We start from the raw sequence: 23471 nt of genomic DNA, 5'->3' as shown, positions 1-23471 counted from the left end.
GATCTAGACCAGAGATCAGTGTAAACTGTTAAGGAAAAAATATATTTTGGAAGAAATTTAGATTTAATGCCAGTTTGGATCTGATTTAATGCTGTTTAATGACTTTCAAGGCCTTACGTTTGGCACCTCCTGCTTTGTCTCAGAGCTGAAATGTTCCAGTCGGAGGCACCCGCCCCAAACCCAGATAAATGAACACAGACTCGTGTCCCATCTTTACACAGGCGTTTATTAGAGCTCCCTTTCTCTCAAAAACACACAAAAAAACAACAGAACCAAAAACGAGACGCACAGAAAACGGAAGCAAAAGAAATGTGGAAACATCGTCGGCGTTACAGTGTCTCACCGTCGCCCCCTGCAGCGCTGGTCTGATGCGTGACACAAGGAAAGCACAAAGTCGATGCATTTTTTAGTTCAGCTCCAGAAAAAATAGCAGGCAAATCTTAGACTGACTGTAAACTGTTGGCTGTAATAACTTTGATGAAAAAGATTGCACTAAATTAATGGGAATCCACTCACGCAGAGCTCACTCTCTCGCACTCTTTAGTGTCGAAGCAGAACCGCGTCTCGCCACAAAATAGTTCAAATCATTCCACTCCCGCAGATATGGCACTTTTCATTTGTCATTCATATATAAAACTCTTCCATTCGACGGCCCCTCCAGGGACCCCCGGCAGTTTTGAAACCCCCTCCCTCCCTCTGTCTCTCTCTTTCTCCGCCTTCAACACATTCATTTGTACGAAGTGAACCTTCCCTGGTTTTTTTCTGACCCAAAGAACGGCAGCGATCTGTGCAAAAGTGTTCTACAAATTCATATCTACATCAGAAATAAACAATCTCCACATTTAGAAAAATACATTTTGTTTTGCAGCCCACACTCGTCATGTCCTCCGTTCCCCACACTCGTCATGACCCGTAGACCTAGGGAGAGACACAGGGTTTAAGTCCAAGTATTCACAAAAGTGTAAACAACTACAAGAACCCATTAGAAATATGGAATATTAAAAGCGTAGCTCAAAGCCGGGGTACAGGGACGACTTTCTTCAAATGAATGTTTAAATGTTTGTGAAAAGCAAATAACCGACTGCTCCAAAGGCCCGACCACAGCTCCGTCGCTCCAGGATTTCAAAACAATCTCAACCATAGATATAAAAAGGAGAAGTGGCGTTTAGCCCGTTCAATGTATTTTCCAATAGAAATGAGCACTAGCCTGTTCAATGGATTTTGCCTGTAGCTGTTAGCATTAGCCTGTTCAATGTATTTTGCCTGTAGCCGTTAGCATTAGCCTGTTCAATGTATTTTTCCTGTAGCCGTTGGCATTAGCTTGTTCAATGTATTTTTCCTGTAGCCGTCAGCATTAACCTGTTCAATGTATTTTGCCTGTAGCTGTTAGCATTAGCCTGTTCAATGTATTTTGCCTGTAGCTGTTAGCATTAGCCTGTTCAATGTATTTTGCCTGTAGCTGTTAGCATTAGCCTGTTCAATGTATTTTGCCTGTAGCTGTTAGTATTAGCCTGTTCAATGTATTTTGCCTGTAGCTGTTAGCATTAGCCTGTTCAATGTATTTTGCCTGTAGCTGTTAGCATTAGCCTGTTCAATGTATTTTGCCTGTAGCTGTTAGCATTAACCTGTTCAATGGATTTTCCCTGTAGCCGTCAGCATTAACCTGTTCAATGTATTTTGCCTGTAGCTGTTAGCATTAGCCTGTTCAATGTATTTTGCCTGTAGCTGTTAGCATTAGCCTGTTCAATGTATTTTGCCTGTAGCTGTTAGCATTAGCCTGTTCAATGTATTTTGCCTGTAGCTGTTAGCATTAGCCTGTTCAATGTATTTTGCCTGTAGCTGTTAGCATTAGCCTGTTCAATGTATTTTGCCTGTAGCCGTTAGCATTAACCTGTTCAATGTATTTTGCCTGTAGCTGTTAGCATTAGCCTGTTCAATGTATTTTGCCTGTAGCTGTTAGCATTAACCTGTTCAATGGATTTTCCCTGTAGCCGTCAGCATTAACCTGTTCAATGTATTTTGCCTGTAGCTGTTAGCATTAGCCTGTTCAATGTATTTTGCCTGTAGCTGTTAGCATTAGCCTGTTCAATGTATTTTGCCTGTAGCTGTTAGCATTAGCCTGTTCAATGTATTTTGCCTGTAGCTGTTAGCATTAGCCTGTTCAATGTATTTTGCCTGTAGCTGTTAGCATTAGCCTGTTCAATGTATTTTGCCTGTAGCCGTTAGCATTAACCTGTTCAATGGATTTTCCCTGTAGCCGTCAGCATTAACCTGTTCAATGTATTTTGCCTGTAGCTGTTAGCATTAGCCTGTTCAATGTATTTTGCCTGTAGCTGTTAGCATTAGCCTGTTCAATGTATTTTGCCTGTAGCTGTTAGCATTAGCCTGTTCAATGTATTTTGCCTGTAGCTGTTAGCATTAGCCTGTTCAATGTATTTTGCCTGTAGCTGTTAGCATTAGCCTGTTCAATGTATTTTGCCTGTAGCTGTTGGCATTAGCCTGTTCAATGTATTTTGCCTGTAGCTGTTAGCATTAACCTGTTCAATGGATTTTCCCTGTAGCTGTTAGCATTAGCCTGTTCAATGTATTTTTCCTATAACCTTTAGCATTAGCCTGTGCAATGTATTTTTCCTGTAGCCGTTAGCATTAGCCTGTTCAATGTATTTTTCCTGTAGCGATAAGCATTAGTCTGTTCAATGTATTTTTCCTGTAGCCGTTAGCATTAGCCTGTTCAATGTATTTTTCCTGTAGCCGTTAGCATTAGCTTGTTCAATGTATTTTTCCTGTAGCTGTTAGCATTAGCCTGATCAATGTATTTTTCCAATACAGGCTAATGTTCTATCCATCCATTCCAGATGTTTTAGATGATGTTAAAGCCGCGTTAGAAATCATAATAGAACTGTCATAAACGGACCGGTCATGCTTTGCCATACTGTAATATAGGCCTGGAAACATTCATTTGTTTGGGGAGAATACACGTTTTTCTATGGTCCACATAATGAGTCATAAAGGTCATAATGAGATACAGGTCACATGTATTATTTCCATTTATCAGCTACAGTCTGCTGCAGCATTGTCTGTGTTACTGTAGTACCTACTGTACTCCAGTAAAGCACTTCCTCCCCCTGTGACAGTGACGGCTGTGTGTACCTGGGCCTAGCTCTTCCTGGAGGGCAGGACGTCTGAGCTGACCTGAGAGGGGAGCAGGTCAGTGGCGCCCTCTGCTGGAGACTTCTGCAACAACATGAGAAGAAGACATTAGGTCGTTCATACCTGGAGCCATAAACCGTTTATGAAACAGGTTTAGAACAAGCGCAGTCAGGAGAAAAGGAAACCGTGCAGCATAGAACCATCTGTCAAATCAAAATAACTGTACATTGAAGACCACACTGAATTTAAATGGAGTTGGTGCAGCTAAGAATAACTATGGTAAATTTGGTGAGTCATGGACTTTTCCAGATGAAACAAAAACAGGTGAATCCAATTTCTTTCCAAAACTGAGTGTCTCTTGTTGAGTTGGATCAGGCCCTGCTCCTTTATCATGTTCAAATAAAAAACTCAGGATAAAAATACTTCACAGGATGAGACTTGTATTTTCCTATTGCCATTACCATTAGCCTGTGCGATGTTTGTTTTTCCTATAGCTGTTAGCATTAGCCTGTTCAGTGTATTTCCTACAGCCGTTAGCATTAGCCTATTCAATGTGTTTTTTGCTATAGCCTTTAGCATTAGCCTATTCAATTTATTTTCCCTATAGCCGTTAGCATTAGCCTATTCAACATATTTTCCCTATAGCTGTTAGCATTAGCCTATTCAATATATTTTCCCTATAGCCGTTAGCATTAGCCTATTCAATATATTTTCCCTATAGCTGTTAGCATTAGCCTATTCAATTTATTTTCCCTATAGCCGTTAGCATTAGCCTATTCAACATAATTTCCCTATAGCTGTTAGCATTAGCCTATTCAATATATTTTCCCTATAGCTGTTAGCATTAGCCTATTCAATATATTTTCCCTATAGCCCTTAGTATTAGCCTATTCAATATATTTTCCCTATAGCCGTTAGCATTAGCCTGTTCAGTGTATGTACAGTATTATCTGGTTAAAATAAAAAAAACTCTGTTTTTTACTCTGGTGAAAATACTTCACTGGGCAAAACGTCTTTGTTTGTAACTATTAGTGAATGCTAATACAGATGTTTATTGAAGTTACCTTATTTTATTTTTTATTTCGGTTCAAATGTGGACAGGAAGTAGTTAGCCAGAGACATTCCATGCATAGAGCCTAGTGGCAAATGATGATGGATTTCGTATTTGATTGTGACCGTGCAGGTTAAAGAACAAACATGCATGTTCAAACACACACAGACACTCTCACTCATCCTTGGCTGTTGATGACCTCTAAAAACATGCACACTAGGCATACAGGGGAAGAGAGTGGCGGACTGGTGACGTGGTGAGGAGCACGTGTCAGCGCGTGCAGGCGGGGCTTACTTTAGTCCGAGAGCGGGACTTGGACTTGGCCTGGAACAGAGTGCGGGGTTAGGCTCTGGCAGCAGGGGGCGCCGTGACTCTCATTGGGATAATGCGTCATTTGCCCATGTACCTGAGATTTGCATATGCTTGTGTTCTGTGCAAATCGTTGGTGGAAAGACGTGAATGTGCCGCTTCATGTAACTACAGTATGAAGGCGAGAGGCTGCAGGAGAATGAGGACAAATGTCTAAACGTGGAGATATGAATGTTTGCTGTACATGATATAAATATGAATATAATATAATAGGACAACGTATATTGCATTTGATGTTTTCATTTAACAAATGTGGCATTTTATGCATGGTAAATGGTCTCAACTTATATACTGCGTTTATACCGGCAGAAACAAGTCTAATTTTAATTAATTAATGTCCATATGCATATTTCATGAAACTTCATGAAACTTTTTACCAAAAAATGTGGTGAATTTCAGCAAAAACAGTAACTAACTATGTTTTGGACCATAAAACTTGTAGCCATGTCATAATTTTCCAAGAAATTTTGATTTAATGTCAGTTTGAAACCAACTGAATGCTTTTTAATGACATTTAAGGCCTTGATTTTGGCACAATTAATTTCATGACTTTTAATGCCCCGCGGAAACCTTGTATATAGAGCTTTTCACCAATATTAGGCCCTCAAAGCTCTTCACATCAAGGAACCACTCACCCATTCATACACCAATGTACGCAGACACTGGAGGAAAGGTGTAGTGTCTTGCCCAAGGACACAACGATTAAGGTGAGAGGTTCCATTGATAAACACAGCAACAAACGCAACCTTATCTGAATCTCCTGCTGAAATAACAACAGATAAAAGGCCAAAAACTGTTTTTACCTCATTCGAACAATATAGCTCACCATTTCTCCAGGTGAAATAGAGATATTTTCAGTGTCAGAAAAGCATTACTAAAGAAAATTGAGAGTAAATGCAATATTTCTTTGTGATCAGATGTTTAAAAATAGCCTTGTAGTCGGATATTAAAAAAATCCTTCAGTAAAAAAACCTTCCGAGCCTGTGAAGTGTGGAGTCTGTAGGAGATACTGAAGTGAAGAAAAGGTTTGCACATGTGTGTGTATGTGGCCGGTGTCTTCCACAACACAAATGAACATATATGGACTACAGAGTGTTGCCGGGTGGATTCCAAACATGTCTGTATTTGTTGGAATGATTTCAGACAAAATGTCAAAAATATACCTTGTAAAAGTTTGGTCTGTTTTTACTTTCACTCTGACCCGGAGGAAACCTAGACACGTGGAGAACATGCAAACTCCACACAGGTGGGAATCGAACCCGGACCTTCTAGCGGTCAACCACAAGCGCTAACCACTGTGCCACCGTAGACATGGCAGTCCGTCCATGTTTTCACCTGCAGCGTCTGGACTGAGATGTGCGCTCATGAAGTCAGCGATGGCTAATGCTCGGGCAGGGAGCAACAATGTTCCACACTGTTGAGTTTTTACCTTCGGTTTCTCAGTCTTTTTCAGCGTGTCTGGCAGCAGCGTGTCCGACAGCGAGTCCAGGACTTTGCCCGACATCGGCTGCAAACAAAAACATGTACAACAGTCAACGGCTGCACTAACGACGCAAATGCATTCCCCCCATTTTCCGCCACATTTTTTTCTCCATTTTTGAAGATTTCATATTTTTTCCGGTACCTGCTTTAAATAGTTGTATTTTTTCTATACAAGAAGTACCTAAACCTCCCCCCAGCCCTAATGGCGACAAGCCTCAAAGGCCGTGTGTCTAGCCCAGGATCACGGATTGGTTGATCCGCCTTGTCCGCCAGCTGCGATAATCCATATATTTTACAAAATAATATAACAATGCATCACACTTACAGATTGTTAACCTGTTTAGCATTCATGAACTTCCCTTGAAAAAAAGCTCATATGTGTGACAGTGTTTGGTCCACGTGCTTAAAATTGTAGTGCTGCCCTCTACTGCTCTGACTGACTCTTGGCCATTATACCTTTGTTAAGTGGTGACGTCACAGCTCTACTTCCGGGGCCGTAGATGTGTGAGAAGCTACAAAAAAGTATTTAAAGGGACTATATGGAGTTAAAACTAAGTATTTTCCTCCCCCTACATGTTGCAGCCATGTCCACAACTGCCTCTAAAATCATGCACGAGCTTAATATAGAAGCTGCAGTTACACGTATGACCTGAGGTGGCAGTAGTGAGTATAAAAATGAACAACTTGCATCTTGTCTCTTTAATGCCACAATCAATATTTCTGAAACTCAACAGAAAGTTACTGACCACACTTATTTATCAGGCCCAGTAGCCAAAAATGCTGAACCTACTGCTATAAAAGCTACGTCATATTTACCAAAATCGGTACTTCCGGTTTAGCGGAAGTACAGGAATAATACAACAACAGGCTAATGCTAACAACTACAGGAATAATACAAGAACAGGCTAATGCTAACAACTACAGGAAAAATACATCAACAGGCTAATGCTAACAACTACAGGAATAATACAAGAACAGGCTAATGCTAACAACTACAGGAAAAATACAAGAACAGGCTAATGCTAACAACTACAGGAATAATACAAGAACAGGCTAATGCTAACAACTACAGGAAAAATACAAGAACAGGCTAATGCTAACAACTATAAGGAAAATACAAGAACAGGCTAATGCTAACAGCTATAGAAAAAATACAAGAACAGGCTAATGCTAACAACTACAGGAATAATACAATAACAGGCTAATGCTAACAACTACAGGAAAAATACAAGAACAGGCTAATGCTAACAACTACAGGAATAATACAAGAACAGGCTAATGCTAACAACTACAGGAAAAATACAAGAACAGGCTAATGCTAACAACTATAAGGAAAATACAAGAACAGGCTAATGCTAACAGCTATAGAAAAAATACAAGAACAGGCTAATGCTAACAACTACAGGAATAATACAAGAACAGGCTAATGCTAACAACTACAGGAAAAATACAAGAACAGGCTAATGCTAACAACTACAGGAATAATACAAGAACAGGCTAATGCTAACAACTATAAGAAAAATACAAGAACAGGCTAATGCTAACAGCTATAGAAAAAATACAAGAACAGGCTGATGCTAATGTGGCTATGGGAAAAATATACTGAACAGGCTGATGCTAGCGGCTGTAGGAAAAATAGGCTGCATGAACGTGCTAATGCTGAATGCAAACTCATTTATCAGGCCCAGTAGCCAAAAACGCTGAACCTACTGCTATAAAAGCTACGTCATATTTACCATAATCGGTACTTCCGGTTTAGCGCAGATAAACGCTAACGCTAACCCCGAAAGTACCGACTTTAGTAAATAATACTTTTTTCGCAGTAGGTGCAGCATTTTTGGCCAATGAGTCTGAGAAATAAGTAGGTTCAGTCACTCCCCGTTGAGTTTCAGAAATATTGATTGTTGTATTAAAGATTAGCATATTAGCCGGTATGCTAGGACCCAGAAGCGGAAGTCGTGACGTCACATTTAACAAACGTACAGTATTCGAGCTCTGCAGCATCCTTCACATGCATGATGTCATCAAAATACCGCAATACTGTATATCGTAAAATTGATACAATGTCACACAGTACCTTCTGTGGGTCTGAGTCTTTGGCCGGCGCAGAGGAGGAGACTAGAGCTGACGCAGAGGAGGAGACTAGAGCTGACGCAGAGGAGGAGACTTGAGCTGACGCAGAGGAGGCAGGTGCAGAGGCAGGTGCAGAGGCAGGTGCAGAGGCAGGTGTTGGTGCAGAACATTCAAAGTCTCCAGCGAGAAGGTCCAGAGCTGTTTTATCATCCATCAGCTTCTGCACAAAAAACATCACACAGAGATTTAACATCATGTGTCATGGGCTGTGTCTCGGTCCCCTCTGTTGCCGTAGCGACTATTGTCACGCTATTTGGTCCTTTGTCCGAATGTTCAGACGGAAAAAAGGCTAATGTTAGCTTTGACCTTTAGCTGGAGCTGTTAAATGATCGATAGCGCTCAAACTGATCTGACTGATATTAATCATAAATATGTAACTTCATATTTATCTGAAATGCTGTAAAATCCGGTCAGTGCTGAGGTCCTCTGACCAGATGTTCTCAGACTGTCCCAGGTCGAAAAGTCGCCCGTCCAAAACCATTAAACACTAGAGCGGCTGCTTCAGTGGAAAGCTTCAAGTCGCAGCTCGTTTTACAATTAGGACATTTCTGACGATTGTGGAGGTTTCTGTCTGACAAAAGCTTCTATGACCTTCAACCTTCACACACATTCACAATACTTTACTGCATTCATTTGATCTAACACTCACTAGGACTGACTAAAACTATCACACAAAGAAATGACAAAATGTGACAAAGAGGTGACGGTGTGATGATGATGATGATGATGGTGGGTCACTTGCCTCTTTGGGAGACTCCGGCACCTTTTTCATTTGCTCCATTTCCTGAAATCACACATAATGTAAAACATCTTTCATTTGAAAATATTTGATCAGATCACAGATACAAGCAGCTGTATGTGTTTCCTCATGGTATACTCCTAAGTGAACATCAGCACCATAGCTCATGAATAAAGGCTACAGCGGAGCACGGCTCGATGAAGAAGGCTTCATCAACATCATTTGAGGAGGAAGAGTCTGTGGGAGAGGGGGGAGCTAGAGGTGAGATTATACAGACCACATCTTTTACCTATTACTCCACCACTACTTTAAAGAGGGGGTATTTTACTTTTTCAGTCACATAGCACCAGTCTATATCACACTACAATGATGACCAAACCTTCTGTTGGTCTGTAAATGCAGTAAATTAGAATAACCGCCTTGTATAAAATTGCTCTCTCAAAATGGCTGTAGTGAATGTCTTGAAATAGGCCTCTGTCTCTTTAAGAACCTACAAAATTAACAATGTGGATTTTCTAAGCGGATAAAAGGGGGGACTATATTGTAAGGCGTAATAATACCAGGAGTAGTTTGGCATCCGCACAGTAAAGTGAAGATTACTGCGCGGATTTCGAACTACTCCTGGTATTATTACAGTGTGTAAGATACAGATGATACTGCTGCAGTACTGCGTGTAGTACTCCTGTGGTAGTGTGTACTTGTACCTTTAGCTCCGCCTCCGTGGGCCTGTATTCTGGTGGCAGTGTGTCGTCTCGTTCTCCCATCTTTATCAGACGCTCCTCCTCGATCTGCTTCTCCTGAAAGTCACAAACAATTTACGCTGAATAACGTCTCTCAAAGCGGCGCTGAAATCGATCCAAACCACAGTAATGTGCATATTAGAAACATGCATAAATCCTGCCCAAGAACATGATTGAAGAAGAAAATGTTTAAGAAAACAATGATAAAAAAATACTATAATATGAAATTTTTCTTGGACATGATCTTGAGGACCACCATGAAAACGAGATGATTCATCACATGGGGATGATCCTCCAATAAAATGTTCATAAATAAATAAACAGAACTGGCCCCAAGACTGAGCCCTGGGGAACCCCTGAAGCGCAGCATCAGACTGCCTGTGGTGCCCTCCCTCCCTGTGTGTCAGACTGCCTCAGGTACCCTCTCGTACCTTGACGATGTTGGTGGGCATGGGTGGCTCTGGTTGGGGCGTGGGGGTAATCTCCGCCAGGGCGTCCGACAGCGCGTCCAGGGCCGAGTCCGCTCCAGGCGCCAACTAGCCACCGCCGGAGACACAGCACGAAAACACAGGAAACAAAGATGTCAGACGAGAAGAAGAGTCACTACAGGAATACTCGAGTACTGTGGTCATCCAGTAGAAACAGAACTGAATATGATTATTATCTTCTCTAGGATCTCCAAATTGAATAACAAATTTAAATACTCTTTTGAAGATCCGTTTGTTTACAGAGGCCTTCAACACAAGCTGAGCCGGATTTTCTTTGGTGGTTCTTGTTATTGCTATCGTTTGTAATGTAATGATGTATATTAACTTTGCTGAAATTTCATATTGCCTATGTAAAGCACTTTGCACAGCCATAGTTATATTCTAAATAAATTTGCCCTTGACCTTGACCTCCAAAGGTTTGTTCATATATTAATAATGAGGCTTTGACAGAAACCTAAATGTGGACGACAGCTGAAAACATCTCGAGCTTTCATAATCTGGGATGCTTGAGGCTAAATGCTAATAGCTCCAATACATGAACATGCTAATGCTAACAACTACAGGAAAAATACAAGAACAGGCTAATGCTAACAACTACAGGAAAAATGCAAGAACAGGCTAATGTGAACGGCTATAGAAAAAAATACAAGAACAGGCTAATGCTAACAACTACAGGAATAATACAAGAACAGGCTAATGCTAACAACTACAGGAAAAATACAAGAACAGGCTAATGCTAACAACTACAGGAAAAATACAAGAACAGGCTAATGCTAACAACTACAGCAAAAATACAAGAACAGGCTAATGCTAACAACTACAGGAATAATACAAGAACAGGCTAATGCCAACAACTACAGAACAAATACAAGAACAGGCTAATGCTAACAACTACAGCAAAAATACAAGAACAGGCTAATGCTAACAACTACAGGAAAAATACAAGAACAGGCTAATGCTAACAACTACAGCAAAAATACAAGAACAGGCTAATGCTAACAACTACAGGAAAAACACGAGAACAGGCTAATGCCAACAACTACAGAACAAATACAAGAACAGGCTAATGCTAACAACTACAGGAAAAATACAAGAACAGGCTAATGCTAACAACTACAGGAATAATACAAGAACAGGCTAATGCTAACAACTACAGGAAAAATACAAGAACAGGCTAATGCTAACAACTACAGGAATAATACAAGAACAGGCTAATGCTAACAACTACAGGAATAATACAAGAACAGGCTAATGCTAACAACTACAGGAAAAATACAAGAACAGGCTAATGCTAACAGCTATAGAAAAAATACAAGAACAGGCTGATGCTAACGTGGCTATGGGGAAAAATATACTGAACAGGCTGATGCTAGCGGCTGTAGGAAAAATAAGCTACATGAACGTGCTAATGCTGACGGCTGACAGGCTTGCTAGCTGTCCAGATAGGACACTTCTACGCTTGTAACTGTCAGCGGTGGCTCCCCTAAAATGCACAAAAGCCCTTCTCTTTTCCCATACTTCGCCTTCAGTCTGTGCAATGTCTCCTCAACCGAGCTGGCGGATATTTGCCCATTACATTTGCTTGTTGCTCATTATGGCCACAACTACTACTACTACCATTACTACTACCACGACTACCTCACTTACCGGGGCGTCCGGGGCGCAGGCTGAGGACTGCACTGTGGGGGCAGCAGAGGGCGCCACAAAGTCTCCAGACAGAGCGTCTAACGCAGCGTCAGCCGCCGACTGTGGAGACAAGAACAGCAGCACGGGGCAGGAGGTTTAGTCCAGTTTTGTTTAGTCGACAAAAAATCCATAGAAATGTGTTTCAATCTTTATTCACGTGGGATTAGAATGACCTCGGTTTGAAGGGTGACGGGTGTCATTATAACTGACCTGTGTGGAAGCTGCAGATGAGGCAGCCACGAAGTCTCCGGAGAGAGCGTCCAGGGCCGACTGTGGAGAGAGGAAGAGCGGTGAGAGGCAGAGGGAGAGCGGTGAGAGGCAGAGGAAGAGCGGTGAGAGGCAGAGGAAGAGCGGTGAGGGGCAGAGGAAGAGCGGTGAGGGGGCAGAGGAAGAGCAGTGAGGGGCGGAGGAAGAGCGGTGAGGGGCAGAGGAAGAGCGGTGAGAGGCAGAGGAAGAGCGGTGAGGGGCAGAGGAAGAGCGGTGAGAGGCAGAGGAAGAGCGGTGAGAGGCAGAGGAAGAGCGGTGAGAGGCAGAGGAAGAGCGGTGAGGGGCAGAGGAAGAGCGGTGAGAGGCAGAGGAAGAGCGGTGAGGGGCAGAGGAAGAGCGGTGAGGGGGCAGAGGAAGAGCGGTGAGGGGCAGAGGAAGAGCGGAGAGGGGCAGAGGAAGAGCGGTGAGGGGCAGAGGAAGAGCGGTGAGAGGCAGAGGAAGAGCGGTGAGGGGCAGAGGAAGAGCGGTGAGGGGCAGAGGAAGAGCGGTGAGGGGCAGAGGGAGAGCGGTGAGGGGCAGAGGAAGAGCGGTGAGGGGCAGAGGGAGAGCGGTGAGGGGCAGAGGAAGAGCGGTGAGGGGCAGAGGAAGAGCGGTGAGGGGCGGAGGAAGAGCGGTGAGGGGCAGAGGAAGAGCGGTGAGGGGCAGAGGGAGAGCGGTGAGGGGCAGAGGAAGAGCGGTGAGGGGCAGAGGAAGAGCGGTGAGGGGCGGAGGAAGAGGGTGAGGGGCGGAGGAAGAGGGTGAGGGGCGGAGGAAGAGCGGTGAGGGGCAGAGGAAGAGGGTGAGGGGCGGAGGAAGAGCGGTGAGGGGCAGAGGAAGAGGGTGAGGGGCGGAGGAAGAGCGGTGAGGGGCGGAGGAAGAGTGGTGAGGGGCAGAGGAAGAGCGGTGAGAGGCAGAGGAAGAGCGGTGAGGGGCAGAGGAAGAGCGGTGAGGGGCAGAGGAAGAGCGGTGAGGGGCAGAGGAAGAGCGGTGAGGGGCAGAGGAAGAGCGGTGAGGGGCAGAGGAAGAGCGGTGAGAGGCATGGATCGTGTAAAGGCTCATGCAACCATATTTAAGGGGAGACACTACAGGCAAAACTTAATTTTTTCAGTTTTCAGGTTGTGGGCCAAATTGGTCTCTGAACATACAAGCTTTCACCCGGAAACAGAAAATATGCCTAATCTTCACAATAACATGTTTAAATAATGCGCTGATTCAATGTTCCCCCATAGACTTATATGGGAGAATGCAATTTCAAGGGCTTTTTTCTCATTTTTCTGTCATTGTGGCGACACTATGTCCACGTCAGTCGGACCTAAAGACTTCACATTTTCCAGCCTTGGACTGAACAATATTTGGAAGATTTTTTCAGAGGGATTTTTTATAATCTAATCCCTAAGCCCCATTTATTGAGTTTTGAATGTCAAAAAATAAGGCGAAAAAACAGCTAATTTTAAAACTAAACAAGAAAGCCAAAATCCCCTCTGAAAAAGTCTTGGTAAGTCATTTATCAATAAAATGAAACCATAAATTTGAATGTAGCTCTATCTGTTATTCAGATTCCGTCGCCGAAAAGCTGGGAAATTTGGGGCATTTTTAGGCATAAAACACCTTGTTCTTATATGAAAAGATAAAATGACAGAAAACTTGTATTTTTTTCTCACATTTATGCCAGTGATCGACAGCAAAAGTTTCAAATTGATATCTGTAAATATACATTTTTTCCCTATTCACCTGCAGTGTCTCGCCTTAAATAGGGAAAGAGCTTGGTAGGAACTACTTTTACCACAGTTTGGAGCTATAACTCTGCAGGGAGAGGCTAAATGCTAACGCCGTCTGTGCTCTGTTTACGTGACTGAGGGCACGCGTAAAAAGCAGACAGCTACATATCAACTCGTCTAAGCTAAGGTAAGAACATATCTCAGTATTTAAAGAAATATGCTGTTCAGGTATCGGTATTGAAAACCAAGTATCGCTAAAGTATTAGTTTTAGACTTACCTGAGTGGAAGGTGCACAGGAGGAGCTGAAGCCTCCTGAGAGGATGTCCAGGGCCTCAGCGGTGTCCAGACTGGGCTGGGGTTTGGGAGCAGGCCTCTGGCTGACCTCCCCAGGTTTGAGCCTGTATTCTGGAGGAAGAGTGTCCTCTCGCTCTCCCACTCGCACGGCCTCGTCCTCCTCCACCGCCGCCTCCTGAAACACCACACATACATCAACACCTGAGCTCCTCCCGGACCGTGCAGAGTGTGAGGAGGGAAGATCTCACCGAGACCATGTCCTCCGGTCGGACAGCAGGCTGTGGTTTGGGAGGTTCGGCAGAAGGTAGAAGGTCCTCCAGAGCGCTCAGAGCGTCCAGAGACATGGAGCCGCCCTGAGGAGAAGGTACAGTGAGATGAGACAGGCACAGACCGACCAACTGGACAGAGAAAACTAAAGATAGACGGCTACAAGGAAAAAAACAACTGCAAAAATGTGAAAATCTGGAATATTCTTAAAACATAAAAATCCTAGTTCACTTCATAATGGTGATTTTATTGTGAAAATCCCAAACCTGTTTTTTACTGTAGTAAAAACAGAGAGAAAAGAAATGGGAAAGAAATTGCTAAAGACAAAATAGGAAAAAAAAAGGAGAAAATATTACTTTAATTACCCCCCCCCAAAAAAAAAAAAAAAAAAAAATGAAATTACATTTGAATATAAATACATAAAAAAACCTACAAATTAGACAAAAGTGACAAAAGATAAAAAGAAAAAATCCAATCAATCATATATCCCCATAGGCTCCCCCCTCCCCCCAAAAAGTAAGACAATGTATTCTAAAATAAAATAAAAATGTATAATAAATCGACAAATAAAACGAATGATAAAAAACATGGAAAATGACTAAAAAGACGGAAAATATGAAGAAAAGAAAAAAGAGAAAAATAAACTAATTAGTCATAAGTGACAAAAGCGTATAATTAAAAAGAAAAAGAGAAACAAAAAAGAAGAGTCTGAAAGCAGAGCGGGTCGGACCTGTGCGGGCTGTGGGGCGGAGTCCTTGGGCTTCCCTGATGAAGGTTTGGCCTCAGGTTTCTTCTGGGCAGAGACGGCCGCAGCACTGGATTTCTGCACAGACACGGGTCAGAGGAGGAGGATGTAGTTTGTGAAAAAACAGAGGACAATCTCCATCAAAAACTCACCTGGGGGGGAGGGGCCACAGCCTGGACCGCCGCGCCTTTCGACGGACTCACGAAATCCTGCGACAGACAGTCCAGCGCTGCCAGGGACTCAGCAGGGGGCGCTGTGGGCTGAGGGAGACACCAGGACAGTTAGACGGACAGAAAGCTCCACGTCCCTCCAACTTAGCCAATAAATGAGCCGTTACCTGAGCAGAGGGTGCGGTCTTAGAGGAGGGGGCAGAGGCGTCGCAGAAGTCTCCTGAGAGGATGTCCAGGGCCTCAGCGGTGTCCAGACTGGGCTGAGGTTTGGGAGCAGGCATCTGGCTGATCTCCCCAGGTTTGAGCCTGTATTCTGGAGGAAGGGTGTCCTCTCGCTCTCCCACTCGCACGGCCTCCTCCTCCTCCACCGCCGCCTCCTGAAACACCACAGCGTCAGGGCCAGAGCTGGAACATCTCGACTACACGAGTCAGGGGGAGGCGGGACTGCACTTGTGTTCTTACCTGAGCTTAGACGAGTTGATGTGTACCTGTCTGGTCTTTACACGTGCGCTGAGTCACGCAAAAAAGACCAAACATATTGTTAGCCTCTCCTCTGTGGGACCAACGGGTGGGGGGGGAAGTTAGAGGCGACCAAGCTCTTCCACGTTTTCCTTTTTTTAATAAAATTATGTGAGTAGTTACACGATCCAAGTCTAGTTACACAGAATTAAACATGAGTACTTCCATTTTGGCGCAGTAATATCTTCACTTTACTGTGCGGATGTCGAAGATGCTCCTATGGTGTTATTACGCCTTACAATATAGTTCCCCTTTTGATCCCCTTAGAAAATCAACAAGTTTAATTTTGTTTAACTAGACTTGGATCGTGTAACTACTCACTTAAAGGAATAGGCCACCGTTTTTACATACTAAGATATGTTCTTACCTCACTTTAGACGTGTTAATATATCCCCGTCTGGTCTTTGTCCGTGCGCTCACACATACGCAGCCTCTCCCACATGTCACATAGCTCCGAAAAAGCTCACGATAGAAGCTACCAAGCTCTTCCACGTGTTCCCTATTTAAATAAAGTTACGTGAAGTGTTTTCATGCGAAGTATATTTACACAGAAATGTAGCATGTCGATTTTATAAGCAAATAAAAAGGGGGACTATATTGTGAGGCGTAATGATACGAGGAGCACAGCGTCCGCGTAGTAACTCCTAAAGACTTCCCCCGCTCACTTCCGTCAATAACCTTTAGGAGTTACTGCGCGGACGTTTTACTGCTCGTATCATTACGCCTCACAATATAGTTCCCCTTTTTATTTGCTTATAAAATCGACATGCTACATTTCTGTGTAAATATACTTTGCATGAAAACACTTCACGTAACTTTATTTAAATAGGGAACACGTGGAAGAGCTTGGTAGCTTCTATCGTGAGCTTTTTTGGAGCTATGTGACATGTGGGAGAGGCTGCGTATGTGTGAGCGCACGGACAAAGACCAGACGGGGATATATTAACACGTCTAAAGTGAGGTAAGAACATATCTCAGTATGTAAAAACGGTGGCCTATTCCTTTAACTGTATTTAAACAGGGGAAACATGGAAGAGCTGGCTTCTAACTTCACCCCCGTTGGTCCCATAGAGGAGAGGTCTTTTTGCGTGACTGAGGGCACGCACAAAGACCAGACCAACTCGCCTCAGGTAAGAACATATCTCAGTGTGTAAAAACGGGGGCCTGTTCCTTTAACAGAGCTTTGTGGAGGCCACCTCGCTCGCACCCGGCCTTGCGGTCATCGAGCACTGCTGCCCAGGCTGGATCTGTTCTGAGCCTCACAAACCTCACTAGGGCTGGGTACTGTTGAACGAGTATGGCAACAAAAAAGGTTGGGAAAAAAAAAAAAATAAGGGGAAAAAACCAAGCCCCAAACCAAAGCGCCTGGTTTTAGACTGTTATTATAGTGGGCGGCGCTCTCACGGATGCTCAACACTAGAATACACATTACTGAAGGAAGAACAGAAGAACAGCTCTTGCTCTGCTAAATGGCAGACAGCAGGGGGCAGTAGAGGACAACTAGAGAGTTAAGAACAAAATAAATGTGAAAATCCTGTAGCTGGAGTTTTTATTTACTGCTAACACCGTGCGTCGCCATGTTGTGAGGATCGTCCGACGTTCTCAGTGGGAAATGGAGGAACTGGAGGGCGCTCCAGTTTTAAATTTCCCACAGAAATTCCGACGAGTGCAAATGGAATGTACCCTGGTATACTCAGAGCAAAGGAAAACACGCTTCTGGGCAAGAGCTTCAAAATAAAATGACAATGAAGCTACAGGTGGCGATAGAGGCCCTCACCTTTGCCCTCGCCTTTGCACTCGCTTCTTTTCAATCATTTGTTTAACATGATGTGAAATAACTATCTGGGCAAAAGTGAACTTGGCCTTGAATCCGTGCACCCCGACGTGTAGAATGAAGCTCTCACCGAGACGATGTCCTCCGGCCTCAGAGCGGGCTGTGGTTTGGGAGGTTCTGCTGAAGGTAGAAGGTCCTCCAGAGCGCTCAGAGCGTCCAGAGACATCTGCGAGTGAAACAGGAGAAAGCTAGGTAAGGTCCACACATCCACCACAAACCAACTCTGGTCACATCGTTTTCTCATAATGAACCTCCTGCACAATAAACTCACTTCATGACACTGTAATCCACACAGGGGCGTAGCACCAAATTCTGGGCCCTGGGTACAAACTATCTTGGTGGACCCCCCCCCCCATTTGAAATTCACATTTCATATTCTATGTTCTTTGACCACATGACAGTGGTTTAGTGGTTTGACAGCGCAGTTCATTTATATTCTATTATAACTTTATTATATATACCTTAACTAAGTGAAAAAATGGGTTGGCCAAAAAAGTGCTTCATATACAGACACATATCCAATCCAATGGGTACTTTGGTCATGGTTTGTTTGTTTATTTGTTTGTTTGTTTGTTTGTTTGTTTCAAGTCCTTGACTTGAAATTTCATCTGATTTGGATTCAATTACAGAAATTGAATAACCTTTAACCCTGTGGTGACATAGATATTTAGATTAGGGTGGACTATTCTACTTTAATTGGGCCAATTGAAATGGCTAGTTTTAGGTAGAGCATAATGATTATTAGCATATCACATTAAACAGGAGGGCTGCACCAGGGACAGAGGATATTTGTGCTGAGAATAACACGTGTGACTTTAAAATAGGCATTAAAATGCTATTTTACATAAAATGATGATACTATGATGTCTCTGTGGCCACAGGCCTGAGCACAAAACTCAAGGGCTTCAGTCTGATTTAGTCTCACCATATTTGAAGCCTATACCTTTAAGTGTATTGTCAGTAAATTGTTGTAAAAGGTTCTGCTGGAATAGACTAAATGGCACGAGCTCCACCTTTCACTAGAACCAGGTTGACTTGTCCCCAAAGCTGCGCATTTACAATGCGTGGATTCCGAATGCGCGCGGCTAATTTGCATAATTAATTCGGCGAAAACGGCGTGCGCGACCTGTGGCTTTTGTCACTGTATTGACCTGATGGCTCAATTACAATAAATATGAGGAAAGAAACACTTTAGAGGTTAAAACGAGGAGAGAAGGAGCTCTGTCTCTGCTCCTGCACCATCCTCTTCTCAGCGCAGGCAGAGGCAGGACTCACCTCACCTCATGTTTAACTGTCATTTATGACAAGAAAGTTTCCTCTAAGGTCCGCTAGAACAGGCTAGTCTTAAATAAAAGCACATAAGAGCGAGGTAAGACTAATATCTGTCTTTCCTCATAGCTCTGTGTCATTACATCACAGAATCCACCTCATCAAGTCACTGCTGAGTTGAAGCGCACGGTGCTGAACACCGGTGTGTGGGCTGAACCATTTGGCACATTTTTAAAGGGGTGTCGGGCCCTGAGATATTATCAATCATTATTGTTTGTGCAAAATTCTGGGTAGCAACCATTGTATTTTAGCCACGTTGTTTAGTTCTTATAGTATCAATTATGAAAAAACTTAGAAAGTACAATACATAACGCTTTTTGCAGCATTATTGAGGGCCCCTACCCTGCTCTGGGCCCTGGGTACTCAGTACCCTTTACCCCCCCAGTCCGACGCCCCTGAATCCACATACACTTTAGGGCCGTTTTCATTTAGATCTGAACGTCCTACAGAGAGCCGACCGATATTGACAAAAATGAATATCTCACTAGTTTTGGGAACTTACTCGATAATAGTGATGATTTTTGCAAACTTTCAGAAACAATAAGCAAAAATGTACTGCATTTACATCATTTGTTGTTGAAAAAGATAATTGTCCTGAACAGACTCCACATTTTCCCCAAATTGTTGCCCAATTTCTCCCAAGTTCCTCATTTTGGGTCGCGGCCCGAAATGAAGGTCCCACGGCGGGTCGCGGGCCACTTATAATAGAGAACATTTTCCCAATAAATGAATAATAATAAGCTGTGATTTGGTCAACTTGTATTGCACTTTACAAGCAGGGGCGGACTGGCCATATGTCCATTCTGGAAGAGCACAGAGGGGCCACTGGCTCTAGGGCCACCGGTCCCGCCTTAACCGAGCTTTACCCAAATCTAAAAGCTAAAAAGAAAAGCATCAAAATAGCAACAAAAAAGAGGATGAAAAGAAAACAAAAATGTGCCGGAAAAGCAACAAAAAAGTGACGAAAAATGTGATGAAAAGTCAACAAAAACACAACAAAAAATGATAGAAAAAAAGTGACAAAAACGCAATAAAAAGCCACAAAAAAGTAATGAAAAAACAACAAAAATATGACAAAATGGTACAATCACTTTTTCAGGTCTTAGCTTTCAAATGAGCCGTTACACTGTTGCTCTCCAGTCGGGAAGCTTTTAGATTTGGGTAAAGCCGAACTGGAGAAAATGCGCTCCGTTGACGCGGGTGGTAAGTGTCACATTTACGCTAATCTGGGCCAGGCTGGTCAGAGTCCAGGGCTGTTTTTCAGTCCCAGTCCGACCCTGTTTACAAGCCTGTGTCACAAGTTCCTCAAAGTACTATATAGTAGTACTTTTTTACCCCCCGGCCCTCTCACCTGTCCGGCTGCAGGTTTGGAGCCTTTATTACCCCCCTGGCCCTCTCACCTGTCCGGCTGCAGGTCTGGGGTCTTTAGCCGCTGCAGGTTTCTCCGTTTTCTTCTCTGTTTTGGTGTCGGAGATCTTCTTCGGTGGAGGAAGAACGGATGACTCCACTTTCTACACAAAAACAGGGGGGTCAATAATGACATCAACACATATGATGGACAAAGAAATAAAGACTCATTTATGCAGGAATGTGTGTAGAAAACAGGAGGAGGAAGAGGGGGGAGTACCTGTGCAGAAGACGGAGTCAGTCCTGCCTCCAGGGAGAACCCATCGCTCGCCATCCGAGGCTTCTTATCGGCCGGAGGAGCAGGAGACTTCTGCAGGAGACACAGTGGTGAAACATGGGTCCGTCTAACTCCTCCTCCAGGGGGCGCAGACGAGGCCTTACCTGGGCAGCAGCCGTGGAGGCGTCGCAGAAGCCTCCTGAGAGGAAGTCCAGGGCCTCAGCGGTGTCCAGACTGGGCTGAGGTTTGGGAGCAGGCCTCTGGCTGATCTCCCCAGGTTTGAGCCTGTATTCTGGAGGAAGAGTGTCCTCTCGCTCTCCCACTCGCACGGCCTCCTCCTCCTCCACCGCCGCCTCCTGAAACACCCCATCACAGACCGAGCCGTCACCACAGGAACACCCGATGAACCGCTCGCAAATAGCGTTTGTGACGTTGCTGAATGCTCTGGTCAGGAGGTTTGCCACCCTGACTACCAGTTTCTAATGACTCCATGTTTCCTCAAGCATAAAGGACACGCCCACCAGACAGACCAACGCTTCACACTATTTAAAATAAACTGAAGTTCTCACCGAGACGATGTCCTCCGGCCTCAGAGCGGGCGGTGGTTTGGGAGGTTCTGCTGAAGGTAGAAGGTCCTCCAGAGCGCTCAGAGCGTCCAGAGACATCTGCGAGTGAAACAGGACACATTTATCAGATCAGACATTTCCACTGTCTTTGAGAGACAGAGAGTGGAGCTGTACCGAGGCAGACTTGGCACTGGAGCCCTGGCCTGCGGAGGCGACTGGAGCAGCTGCAGAGACAGGGGCCTGGACAGACAGAGAAATCATTTATTTGACTATTATCAAGCACTAACTACCTGCAGAGATGATGGAATAAGAAAACGGCCATTGAAGAAAAGATGAGTCTGAGTTAAATACAGCCCTCTGTCACGCTCTGGAGAGACCCAAATGTTGGATTGTCACAGATCTGGAAACTCTACAAACTGACAGACCTTTTGTACGCACATATTTGTCAGGACTCCAGTAAAGTAGTGAGATACTTGTAGTTACTGCAGTATACTCACAGAGGGAATGGCAGCACTGAGGGAGAACAGGTCTGTGTCCAGTTTGGCCTTCTTATCAGCAGGGGGCGCTGCACTCTGGGCCTTCTGCAGCACACACATGCTCTCACATTATTTGACACTTGCATCGGCGGCTGGTGCTCGGTTATATCGTACCTTTGTTGGCGTTGGGGCCGGAGCGAAGTTGGAAGGAGCCGTAGATGCAGCGCTGATGGTTTCTACAGGTTTCTGAGAATAAAACAAAGCCAGGTCAGGTCAGAGTGCACCACAGTTTGCATGAGGACAGAGTGTTTGTGAAGTCTGACCTGTGGGGTCTCACACATGAAGCCCTCAGAGAGGAGGTCCAGGGCGTCGGCCGTGCTGATCTGCTTCTGCAACAAACAAAATGTTAACACTTCATTAACAGGGGCGTGTCTGATCCTACTGTTGCTACTAAAGTAAACAAAGCCGGTTAGATGAGGTCATGCCAGCAATACCTTTAAAAAGACTGGAATGGAAGATTTGTTTGGGGTTTTCAGATGAAGATGACTAAAAGACTACAGGAATAATTAAAGCAGTACTAAGTAACTCATGCCCCTAGAGGCCATAAGCGTTTTTAAACTCATTAATTGTCTGTGAGGGTAAATCCTACGCTGAGAGGACAGACAAAGGGACAGAGGGATATTGTTCATCCAATTACACAATGGAGATCATTTTTTTCACTCAAACTTGGCTGTAAATACTGTTTAAGTGGCGCTAGCCCACAGTTAGTTTTGCCCATTAGCCTGTTAGCTTCTTCTTTGTGATTCCATTAGTGTGCATTGGGGCCTCCAGGTCGGAGCAGGGAAAGTTGCAATTGTGGTTTTCTGGCCAGAGACACCAGGGGGCCATTAACACTTGTATTACCCCCAGAGGGACTATTATGGTTAACAAGTTACTTAGTACTGCTTTAAATACAGAGGTATTTTGAAATTGAAAATACTATGGTACGTTTTGTTTGACATGGATTTGACATGAATGAAGAAAACAGCTCGGATTACTTCCTTTTTATCTGAAGGTGGCGCTATTCATTATTTAACAGCTCAAACTAAAGGTTAGCAGCTAACGTTAGCAAAGTTTTGCTGTAACGCTTATATTCAAGTAGTTTATTAATGAAAAATACACAACCCGTGAATAAAAGAGCTGTTTACACTGTGTTTAGTTCAAAGGCCTGTTGCTGTTCTCTGACGACTCTCCCAGTGCATTGTGGTCAATATCGACTCTGGTGACCATCGCTGCTCACTACAGAATATGTTGTGGGAAATGTTGAGTGCATGACTTTTTTCTCTCTGGACATTCGAACACCAGGACAAAATGGTTTGACCACAGGACAGTGTGGACACTCGGACACAGCCAGTTCATGCTGCTCTGGTCCAGCAGGGGGCAGTCTCCTCAGACCAAACACCAGGGTCAATACAGAACAGAGCCAGACACGCCCACATTCCTACTACTGCAGGAAACACTACAGAGTACTGCATGTTTTAATCCTTTTAACCTTTTGATTGAGTTTTTAGGAGTCGACCTAAATATCTGCAGATTTTACTTACAGTTTTGGTCTCATTAATAACTTTTACTTTAGTCTCATTTTAGTCACAGAAATGTGACTTTGTGTCATGACTAATTGAGTGTACGGTCCAATGAGCGAGGAACGTGCTTCTCTTTGGTCCTCAGGGCGGGAGCTGACATCGCCACCTCCTTGTGGCCAGGGGCGACTCCAAGGGACACTTGACAGAGAGGATTCTAATGAGGATCAGCCCGGAATAATAGAAGCCTTTTCAGTGCACTGACTGGCTCCAGAGCCTGTCAAG

General features: G+C 44.0%; 2 protein-coding genes across 3 annotated transcripts in view; both read right to left on the bottom strand.

Moving 5' to 3' along the window:
* Window positions 1-207: 207 nt before the first annotated feature.
* LOC306982349 (uncharacterized protein) lies at window positions 208-8341 on the bottom strand. Of its 2 annotated transcripts, XM_079582262.1 has the most exons (5): window positions 8130-8341; window positions 6000-6077; window positions 4496-4525; window positions 3151-3234; window positions 208-918 (listed from the first exon to the last, which is right to left on the bottom strand). In XM_079582262.1, exons 1-4 carry the CDS (start codon window positions 8337-8339, stop codon window positions 3157-3159), a joined length of 396 nt encoding a protein of 131 aa, XP_079438388.1. In that variant the 5' UTR covers window positions 8340-8341; the 3' UTR covers window positions 208-918; window positions 3151-3156. The 2 variants fall into 2 exon arrangements, with proteins under 2 accessions (XP_079438388.1, XP_079438389.1); XM_079582263.1 differs by lacking the exon at window positions 4496-4525 and having other exon boundaries at window positions 209-918.
* A 760-nt stretch (window positions 8342-9101) lies between these two features.
* LOC306982481 (calpastatin-like) overlaps window positions 9102-23471 on the bottom strand; it is a gene marked incomplete at its 3' end in the record, with an annotated part of 66107 nt that continues 51737 nt past the window's right edge. Inside the window, exons 12-26 of the mRNA XM_079582417.1 lie at window positions 21951-22016; window positions 21802-21873; window positions 21649-21732; window positions 21326-21391; window positions 17703-17798; window positions 15447-15656; window positions 15262-15369; window positions 15095-15187; window positions 14346-14450; window positions 14081-14272; window positions 12049-12108; window positions 11800-11898; window positions 10096-10200; window positions 9629-9721; window positions 9102-9161 (exon numbers count right to left, since the gene is read on the bottom strand). Of these exons, the coding sequence (XP_079438543.1) occupies window positions 9102-9161; window positions 9629-9721; window positions 10096-10200; window positions 11800-11898; window positions 12049-12108; window positions 14081-14272; window positions 14346-14450; window positions 15095-15187; window positions 15262-15369; window positions 15447-15656; window positions 17703-17798; window positions 21326-21391; window positions 21649-21732; window positions 21802-21873; window positions 21951-22016 (1509 nt within the window). The remainder of the gene's footprint in view (window positions 9162-9628; window positions 9722-10095; window positions 10201-11799; window positions 11899-12048; window positions 12109-14080; window positions 14273-14345; window positions 14451-15094; window positions 15188-15261; window positions 15370-15446; window positions 15657-17702; window positions 17799-21325; window positions 21392-21648; window positions 21733-21801; window positions 21874-21950; window positions 22017-23471) is intronic.

Source organism: Gobius niger, assembly GCF_951799975.1.
Source record: "Gobius niger genome assembly, chromosome: 24".
Taxonomy (NCBI): domain Eukaryota; kingdom Metazoa; phylum Chordata; class Actinopteri; order Gobiiformes; family Gobiidae; genus Gobius; species Gobius niger.
Note: the sequence above shows the minus strand (reverse complement) of the source record. Positions and strands in the feature narration are given on the sequence as shown.